Genomic DNA, 10,501 nt, shown 5'->3' with positions numbered 1-10,501 from the left:
TCGGTGAGGCAGGAGCAGCGGTGGTTAGTGGCATGGTAGACAACGGTGGTGCCGTGTCAAGGTATCGACAGCGGCGCGGGGGAGTGCGGCGGCCCGACAGAGTGCGACGGAGAGGTCGAGTGTGCTGGTACGGGGGAAGTGTGTTGGTGGGGAATTATGTGCCTGTCAGACATGCGGCGCGTGGGAACGTGCGATCGGACATGCAGCACGGCGTGGGGGTGTGCGTCGGGAGTTTCACTAATATGTCCCGCGCGCTACACGGGATCTTGTGCTATAGGGTTCCCCGTAAAACATATATATTTATACATTTATCTAACTAAATACGGAGTTTTCTCTAATGTTCACCGTAGTTACACTTTTGGTTAGGTTCTAACTTGATTTGCTCAATGGGTTGGAGTTGGTGACGTGAGTGGTAAGAACCGTACACAGACATCTGGATGGTTGGATGTCGATCCAACGCTCTAGGCCTCGTCTTATTTGTTCGTTCTGAAAACATTGGCAAAAAAGAAGGCAACATGTTGAGTATTTGCAGTAGCATTTTGGTATTCTTGTCTGTTCTTAGTACAAGATAACATGTTTGTGACAGTAACACCTACCTAGTATGTGCCAGCACGGGCAGGAAACCACTGTACCTCCGAGATGAGAGATTGTGTGTTTTTTTACAAAGGGACGAGCTGCCCAGACGACGTTAACTGGAGATCATTATAGTGCCGGCCGTTGACGTCGACATGCCCACCGCGGCGCTGCCCCTGCCACCTGCCCTGCACGTGGGCAACAATTCGTGCTAAGGCCCTCCACCATGTAATAGTGCAGCCAGTAAATTTATAGGGCCCATTCCAACAGAGAAGCAGCATCGATCTCTTTTGGCTGTGATGTGTGGAAAAAATAAACATCGAGCTATATGTAGATGTGGGACCAAAATATCTGGTGTTAGATGCGTGCATGAGAATTGATATTTCAACCGCCTATGCATGCCACAGTGAATATATAGTTGTTTAATTTTTAAATACCGGCGCATTTATATCTCTCGCTCCTAAATTTTTTTGATATCACTTGGAGTTGGCATCACTTGCCACAGTGTGTGGAGTGATGCCTAAACCTTCTCTTTCCTCTTTAGGCATCACTCCAAGCACACGCTCTATAGGGTCTTAGGCCCTCTAGAGCGTGTGCTTAGAGTGCTGCTAAAGAGGAAAGAGAAGGTTTAGACATCACTCTACATATTATGATAGGTGATGCTAAAATAATATGTGAGCGGAGCATGTATATGCATCGATACTTAGAAATTAAACAATTATATATTCACGGTAGAAAAGAAGAAGTGGATTGTTTCATTCTGTGAAACAAATCGACAGGGACAAAGAATAATGATATTTTATCAACACATAGGTCCCACATCAATAAATAGCTTCGGTGCTTATTTTCTCCATATGTTGCAACCACGCGAGATCAGTGGTCCCTACAAATTTCTTGGCTGCACTAACACGCTATGGACAGCCTAAGCTAAGCTTTCTAAATGTGGCACCGTGCTTCGTGGAGACGCTATTAATGGAATACACACTTTATGAGTGGTCTCAATATGCCACCTAAATATAACCACTCTGAAAATGTCTTTTCTATATTGTAGGCCACTTTTAATGGGACTCACAAAAACATTTCATTTCAAACATTAATCTGGCACCTGCCCCACCCCCTCCACCGGCGCCCTTCATCGACACTTCTCTCCCATCCCTCTTCACCAGCGCCGCTCCCTTCCGTCACCCTCCACTGACGATGAGCTCGACGGTGGCATCTCCGCGCCCCTATCCCCCTCTAGCATCCCCATTTCTAAGGCGGTAGCGGACAACCAACATGTTCACCGGATCTAACCCGAGCGATGGCAGAAGGACTCCAAGTGGCGGAAGATTGAGCCGTGGCGTTAGCCAGTCGATCTTGGACATCAATTAATCGAGCCTGTGGGATGGCAGATCGATGATCAATCTCGGTGGCGGTAGACTGACCTCCTGTCACGCCGCACTCCATCATCGTACCTTCCAACTCGTTTTGTCACCCTCCGTTGTCGTCCCTTCTAGCGCGTTGTTTCACCCTCCATCGTCGCCCCCGCCAGCCCATCGTGCCACCCTTCGCCGCCTCCCCCTCTAGTGGGTCGTGGTGCAATGAGGTGGGGAGGGGACCGCATGTGAATGACATCCTCTCTTAACACGCCGTAGATGCCCTGGCCCTGCTCATGAGCACCCCTGTCCTAACAAGGCTCCTGTGCCCTATGCAGACGATGAGCGCTCCTTGAGGGCACGCCTCCGGCTGAGGTTAATGTAGAACGCCGAGGTAGAGGGCTAGAGCCACTCACTAGCTCACCGCACTGTGCATGTCCTAACAATAGCAGTAGCAAAACAATGATGTATATCATTGTTTTGTATTTAAATTAAGAACTTAAGAAATAATTTGTTGTCGGAAGTTTAGAAGTCCGACCAAATCTTGTTTGAAGTGAGTATCTTATAATATATCAAATGCAGAATCCAAAAGAAGTTTGATTAAATCCGTCCTTCAACATATTTTATGATATAATTGTTTCTTATCGAAAATGTTGCTAGTTTTATTTATAGATATACTGAAACGTAGGGAGTAATGGTGCAGAAAATTTTGAAACAAATCACCCCTTATAGTCATTTCAAACAGGCCTAGCTGTAATTCATTAAGTACGGTTTAACCCCATATCTGGCCCACGGTGGCCTTTATCTGCAGACCGCGGATTGGCCCAACCCACGAAATCAAGCGACGATTTGCTCACCCATGCAAAGTCTCTCCATGGGCTGGCTGGCCTGTCACTTTTGCCGCCACCGATCGCCTGTGCACAGTAGTTTATGCAGCCATAATAAACTTTTATATAAATATTTTTAGAAAAACACATAGTGTTGAAGAGCGTCTACGAAAATCAAAGAAAATAATGAAAATAAACTGCCTTGAAGAACACAGCCTAGTGATGACTTGCATTGCTTAATTTGCTCGCATAAACGGGCGTCTTTTTTTTTTCTGTAAACAGTTTTATTGCATTAAATAATCTCTAAACAGTACATGGACAGCAGTCAAAAATTGAAGCAACTATTTATGATGAACTATCTAAAATAAAAACTATTTTTGAACAAATGACTCCTTATTTTTGAAGATATACTACTACTTCTGCTTCACATGGTTATTAAAAAAAAATCTGAAAAATTGCAATGCTAATCGTCATCCTTACTTTGATATTCCACCCTATAAATTGATTTTTTTTTCAAATACCCTCTGCTAATTCAACCTACCTTAAAATTTCCCCATAAAATTGCCATTGCTTGCACGTCCTAGTGGTACTTTTTTGCAATTTCACTATGACCTAGCTTATCTATTAGTCAATGTGTCTCTTAGATGGACGTGGTTACGGAGCCTAAAACATCAGTTGAGTTCGGCTTGGCGGGAGCACGAGATAGTTTATTATGTCCACACACTTGTGCATATGCCATCTGGCCTCTAGCATATCTTCTTCCCAAAAGATATAATGTTCGGTCGAGCTTATTTCCCCAACCATATATTTGCTAGAGGAAAAAATTCCTACTATTGGGATACCTAGTTTAAGCATGGTATCCCAAAACCACCCACAATCGTCCATGATTTCGATCATGCATAGATTAAATAACGGAACAATTTCGATTACAATACTAGATAGGTTTTACATAAGATAATGTACATAACGACAAACTACGATTGCTTTTAGTGGCCGAAGGGCAAAAGTTACATAAACCTACAACCAAAAGAACTATCAGCAAAAGCCAACTAAACACTGTAGGCACATCTAAGAGAAGGTTGACCTAAAAGAACTTCTCGCCATAAAAGAACTCTTCACCTTCGTGCACTTCTTCGGCAAAGAATTACTCCTCTGAACCACATTCTATGCAAGAGGTAGGTACTAATGTACCCAATAAACCATGATCCAAGATTACAAGTAGATATATGTAAAGATTACAAGGATATAGGATTTATCAACGTGGGTTGATAACAAGTCTATTATAAATAGTTTTATGCTACTTTGATAAACAATTTATTTGTAAACATTTATAAATCGACAGTTTAAAACTTAGCAATATTAATCACCATCATCCTCATCTTAATTATTTTAATCATATTATAATTATGAAATCTACTCATACCACAGAAAATATGAATCACCCAATGACATATGCCCATTAACTAGGAGCATAGCGTACTCGAATACAATATGATTCTTTAGCGTCTAACCAGCTTTGTCCACATGATATCACGACTGGGTTCGAGTGTTGCGGCTTCACGGAAAGAGAAGAGGAGGTCGGAGGCCTCCTTTGCCCTGTGGATGGGGGTAGGGGCGGTACCAGACGTGGGGTTGTTTGAACTCGAGTCTCATGCCTGGTAAAAAAATATTTGGAAAATTACTATATTTTAACTAAAATTTATTAAAAAATCTATATCTTATTGTTAAGCTCTATACTTGATAAATAACTGGTTCCGTCCTTGGACCCGAGGGGAAGCTTGGAGAGGGTGACAGTGGAGCGGCAAGGCGAGAGAGAGAGAGGCCAGCTTCGAGCTCAAGTTTTGTCCCGTGGCGTGATCTGCGACCGAGGGTGACGCGAGGATGTAGTGCGCGCGATGGCGACGCGTGGATGCGTGCGTTGCTGGGTAGCAGCTGCGTGGCCGAGCAGCCGTTGGCCAGCGCTAAGAAGATGGGCCGAAAAATATGGGCTGGATGGATTTCAGCCCAAAAAAGAAAAGAGAAGATTTTAGGAATTTTTGAGAGAAATTTAAATGGGTGAACGAAACGACAATTCGCACATGATTTGATAGGATTTCCTGAATAAACGAACTCGGAAATTTATAGTATTTGAGATAGGTTTGGAATATTTGATACATATTTGGATGGAATATGAATATGCAGAGTTTAGATTTGGACGATTTTGAATAGAGGGTCTATGGTTCGGAATTTGTGACGATGATTTGTTATTGGATAGTTATGGAAGAATTTGAAATGATGATGGATAATTAGGCTGATGGCGGAGATTTGGATAGATAGGGAAGGACGGGGAAAGATAAAGAGAGCACGATAAAAGGGGTTTAAGAGGCTCCAACTTGACGAAACAAAGAATGACAACTTTAAAATATTTTCGTAGAAATTTTTCGCTAAAAAATATAGTATGGTACACCTGCCGAAGACGTAACAGTTGGTGATCTTGATCGGGCCTAGCTGTCATGAATTACAGTTCCTTTCAACCTATTTGTATTCCTAGGAGTGTGCGCGAGGGTCAAAATTCATGAGAATGCATGAGAAGTAGCAATAGGGGACACTTTTAATCCTAAGTGAATTAGAGGGGACATTTGTAATAAATCATCTTATAGCGGAATAGCAAACTGATGATTAAACTTAGGGGATTTGTTTTTGCAATTTCCTTAATAAAATCGAACAACCATAACCATATACAACTTTCAAAACCAAGTTGTGGAGCTCTCTTGTCATGTGTTGATAGATGTGTTGTTTGTAATTATTGTGACAAGAAGTTCTTTATATCGTGGATGCAATTTACTCAAAAATATATCGACATCCACAATAGTAAATTAATTTCATCAAATGCAAAGTTGAATATTTTTTAAATTGTATTTACTTTGTGTTAAAAATGTTGCTATGTTTTTGTATAATTTGATCAATGTTGAAGAGAACTAAGTATAAACCCAAAAACTGATTTATAATATGAAACAAAGTGAGTAGCAATTTTAGTTTGATAAAGGTAAAACAAGATAAAGAGCAATTTTTATCCGAGCCAGCCAGGTTGGACGGCCGGATGATGCGTGTCAACTCCGGTCCACCCATCACCCATCCAATCGAGGGACTAGCTGATCGATCTTTTTCTCCGCCACAAATTAGTTGCTAAACCCAAGTCCAACACGGTTTATCGGCCCCTTTCGTGGTGATAGCCATAAAGCTACTTTTCATCATCTACTCGTTTCTTTGGGCCCCTTGCAATTTCTACTCTTTTTCACCCAAGAGATCAAGTTGCACCTCGCCACCTTGCACGCACGCACGCCTGCTTCGACGAAACTCCGAGAACGCGTAAACACAAACACTATCATTTGCGTGTCAAATCGCCAATATATAAGCATGAGCAACGGTATAAACATGCATGCACAACAACCAACGGGAAGGAACCACCACTGAAGAGAGCTAGCTAGCTACTACTCCATAGTTAGCCTGACTAGGGTGAGTGATCGAGCTTGCTTGCATCCGCCATGGCGTCATCTGTGGAGAAGTGGGTGGGGTTAGGGTCGGCCATGGCCGGCTTGGGCTTGCTTTGGTCCAGGATGCCGGAGCACGTCCACGAGGAGGCTAGGCACATCATCAGCAGCCTGACGCCCATGGTGTCCGCCTACTTCAACCCCTACGAGCAGATCACCGTCTCCGAGTACAGCGAGGAGCCGCAGTTCCGGCGGAACAAGCTGTTCGACGCCATCTCCGCCTACCTGAGCTGCGAGTGCGTGGGCGACGCCCGCAAGCTCAGGGCCGAGCTCGGCAACGACAGCAACGGCCCGCTCGTCGGCCTGGACGAGAACCAGGAGGTGGTCCACAGCTTCCGCGGCGCCCGGATGTGGTGGAGGCTCTGCAGCAAGGCCTCCAAGAACAGGGGCCCCACCATCATCAGCATCTTGCCCGGGGACGCCGACGAGCCGCGCTGCTACAAGCTGGTGTTCCACAAGCGCCACCGCAAGCTCGTCGTCGAGGACTACCTGCCCGGCATCGTCGAGCGGTGGCGCGAGCTGACGGCCAGGAACCGGCAGCGGCGGCTGTTCACCAACCACTCCGTCTGCGGGAAGGGCGTGTGGAGCAGCGTCCCGTACAATCCCCCGGCGACGTTCGGCATGCTCGCCATGGACCCCGGCAAGAAGCGTGAGATCATGGACGATCTCACGGCGTTCCGGGAGGGGAAGGAGTACCACTCCAAGGTCGGCAAGGCGTGGAAGCGGGGCTACCTTCTGCATGGCCCGCCTGGCACAGGCAAGTCCACCATGATCGCGGCCATGGCCAACTTCCTCGACTACGACGTCTTCGACCTCGACCTGACGTCCATCAAGAACAACGCCGAGCTGCGGAAGCTCTTCCTCGACACCACGGACAAGTCCATCATCGTCATCGAGGACATCGACGCGATCGAGGTCGACCTCGCCACCAAGCGCAAGGGCAAGAAGGCGGCCAACGGCGACCAGAACGACGGCCACCACCAGCTGCCGATAGATCTGTCCGACAACAGCGGCGACGACAAGAGCAAAGTGACGCTGTCGGGGCTGCTCAGCTTCGTCGACGGGCTGTGGTCGGCGTGCGGCGGCGAGCGGATCTTCGTGTTCACGACGAACCACGTTGGCCGGCTCGACCCGGCGCTGATCCGGCGGGGGAGGATGGACAAGCACATCGAGATGTCCTACTGCCACTTCGAGGCCTTCAAGGTGCTCGCCAGCAACTACCTCGGCGTCGCCGACCACCCTTTGTTCGTCGAGATCGGACGGCTGCTCGATGCTACGCAAATGACGCCGGCGGACGTGGCCCATAACCTCATGCCCCGGGGCAAGAGGAAGAGGAACGCGGACGAATGCTTGGCAGCTTTAGTCGAGAAAATGAAGAAGGCCAAGATGGAATCTGCGTCGCCTCCTGTGGATCCAGTGGACGAGGCCAACGAGGAACGATTTCACTCAGATTAAAGCTAGCTAGACATGGAGCTAGGCCTCTTTGTGGTGGGAAATAGGGCAAGCTACTTTTTTGTGTTTCGCTATTGTACGTCATTTTCGTGTTTGTTAGGGCACTCACAATACATGGTTTCTATAGGCAGTTTCTATAGGTATTAATAGTAAGATAGACACTAACCATTCCAATGCACGGTTTCTTGTACTAGTTTCTACAGAGACTAAAATTTAATGAGCATATGCATACATACAAAGAAGGATCATGTGTGGCAAGGTAATGTGTGCCATAGTATGTATGCATTATAATTCATTGTACATAAAAGGGATACACCAGTGCATCCAAATATAGATTAAAGTCAACCATTACACTTAGAATAGAAATATAGATAGCAGTGGGTTGCACCTAAATAACAATGACATAGATAACGTTGTTCATTACAATAAGACAAGAATATAAATATAATTGTGTTCGGTTGAGCTAAAGTGGAAAATTCTGCTGCAGTTGTGGCTGCATTCCTTTCTGCAGCAGCTATCACTTAATTAAGCTCAGTTGAACATGCTCGAATGCCAAAATAATTATATAGTAGTATTTTGATAATCTCCTGCCGTAGCTTGTCTTCCTGCATGCAGAAAACATATCTAGCATCCTCCAAATAGAACCACCAACATTTTCATTTCCTGATGATCAACCTGTAGATACGATGAGCTAGTAAATTAACAATTTTGTTGAAAGAAAAAGAGATGGACGGTATATTAACAAAACTACTAGCAATAGGGTAGTATATATATAACTAATATTTCCACCTATTAGTTTGATTTCCAAACTTTTGCCAGATGTGATCAACCAAATCAGATTGTAGCTGCCTATGAATTTGGTGATCACGAATCTCTTCATTTCTCTGTAACACTTGTTTCATCACTGGATCATGACCATGAGAGACTGTAGGTGCTTGAACAGTAGACGTGGTTCCTTCTTCGTTCAAGTCAAAAGAATCATCCTCTATATCCTTCTCGTCTTCAATTATCATGTTGTAAAGTATTATACAAGCTAACATGATATTTTTACGGTCCCCTTGGTCATATAGACGTGCCGGTCTACGTAGAATGCAAAAACGAGACTGCAAAATCCCAAATGCACACTCAACATCTTTTCTTGCCCCTTCTTGTCTTTCCGCAAACAACTTATGCTCAGCTGATTGTGGTGCACGTATTGACTTAACAAAAACAGCCCACTCTGGGTATATACCATCTGCAAGATAATAAGGGTTCGCTATATTGCCTTCCATTCACAAAGAACTGCACTTGGGGAGCTTCTCCTCTCAACCGATCGATGAACAAAGACGATTGGTTCAGCACATTGATGTCATTGTTGGAACCTGCCACTCCAAAGAAAGCATGCCAAATCCATCTATCATGTGAAGCAACGGCCTCTAAAATGATAGTTGGAACACCATGGTCACCACGAGTGTATTGTCCCTTCCATGCGTAGGGACATTCTTTCCAATGCCAATGCATACAGTCAATGCTACCCAACATGCCAGGGAAACCACGACGCTCACCAATCTCCAACAAACGCTCTACATCTTGTACAGTGGGGCGTCTCAAATATTGTCCACCATATACTGCAATGACACCCTTAACAAACATTTTCAAGCACTCAACACTAGTACTTTCTCCCATCTTCAAATATTCATCTTGTTGGTCTGCAGAGCCACCATATGCCAATTGACGAATTGCTACTGTACACTTATGAATTGGCGAGAATCCGAGACGATTCAAAGCATCCGGCCTTAAGGTGAAATACTCTGACCAACCACTCAATGCCTCCACTATCTTCAAAAAGAGAGTCTTCCTTATCCTAAATCTTCTACGAAACTGCACCTCATTGTAGACTGGATTAGGCGAGTATTAGTCATCCATTAGTTGTTGCCTAGCTTCTTCACGTGGTCTGTCCACATACCTCCTATGACCACGCTGAACCCTTCCACCTTGTAAACCATCAGCAATGGACTGCATTTCAGATATTAGATGATTGCCTAAATCATCCATGATTGCTTGCTCTTGAAGATACTTATCCATGGAGTATAAATCAATAGGATCAATGTTGTCATCTCCATCCATGGCAGCGGTTACAAAAATAAGGCAGTAGAGAGTGTGGGTGGCAGGGTAGTGTCGTGTAGCAAAGAATGTGGTGGCAGAGGGAAGGAGTGTCATGGACTAGGGAATGTTGTGCATATATATACAGAACTGTGGTGGCAGTATGAATGGCTGTGTTCACACTTGCATGCAGGAACTCGATAGTTCATTGCCCTAGCAAAAATTAAACAGTCCTACTACAGAATTAGTTCACACTGCATTTTCCTAGCCAAAATTAAATAGCCCTACTATAGAATCAGTTCACACCTGCAGAAATTAATATTTCTACTACAATATGCATTTTCCCATGCAAAATTAAATAGCCCTACTATAGAATCAGTTCACACTTGCATAAATTAATATTTCTACTACGGTATGCATTTTCCTAGGCAAAATTACATAGCCCTACTATAGAATCAGTTCACACTTGCAGAAATCAATATTTCTACTACAGTCTACATTTTTCTAGTCGAAATTAAATAGCCCTACTTTAGAATCAGTTCACACTTGTAAAAATTAAAATTTTTACTACAGTATGCATTTTCCCAGCCGAAATTAAATAGCACTAATCCCAGATCAGTTCACAATTGCAGAAATAAAACATCACAAATGGATCAGTACTTACCTAATAGAAATGAAACAT

The 10,501-nt window shown here is 44.4% G+C and overlaps 1 protein-coding gene across 1 annotated transcript; it reads left to right on the top strand.

Annotated features, from left to right (window-relative positions):
- The first annotated feature begins 6,195 nt into the window (after window positions 1-6,195).
- LOC102717200 (AAA-ATPase At3g28580-like) lies at window positions 6,196-8,077 on the top strand. The gene has a single exon (XM_040529552.1). The coding sequence runs from the start codon at window positions 6,280-6,282 to the stop codon at window positions 7,738-7,740; it is 1,461 nt and encodes a 486-aa protein (XP_040385486.1). The 5' UTR covers window positions 6,196-6,279; the 3' UTR covers window positions 7,741-8,077.
- The last annotated feature ends 2,424 nt before the right edge of the window (window positions 8,078-10,501 follow it).

Source organism: Oryza brachyantha, chromosome 12, assembly GCF_000231095.2.
Source record: "Oryza brachyantha chromosome 12, ObraRS2, whole genome shotgun sequence".
NCBI lineage: Eukaryota > Viridiplantae > Streptophyta > Magnoliopsida > Poales > Poaceae > Oryza > Oryza brachyantha.
The sequence above is the reverse complement of the archived record's forward strand: the minus strand, read 5'-3'. Positions and strand labels throughout refer to the sequence as shown.

What these genes read in the sequence shown, in the direction of transcription:
- LOC102717200 (XM_040529552.1), top strand. Translation starts at nt 6,280, where the DNA reads ATGGCGTCATCTGTGGAGAAGTGGGTGGGGTTAGGGTCGGCCATGGCC.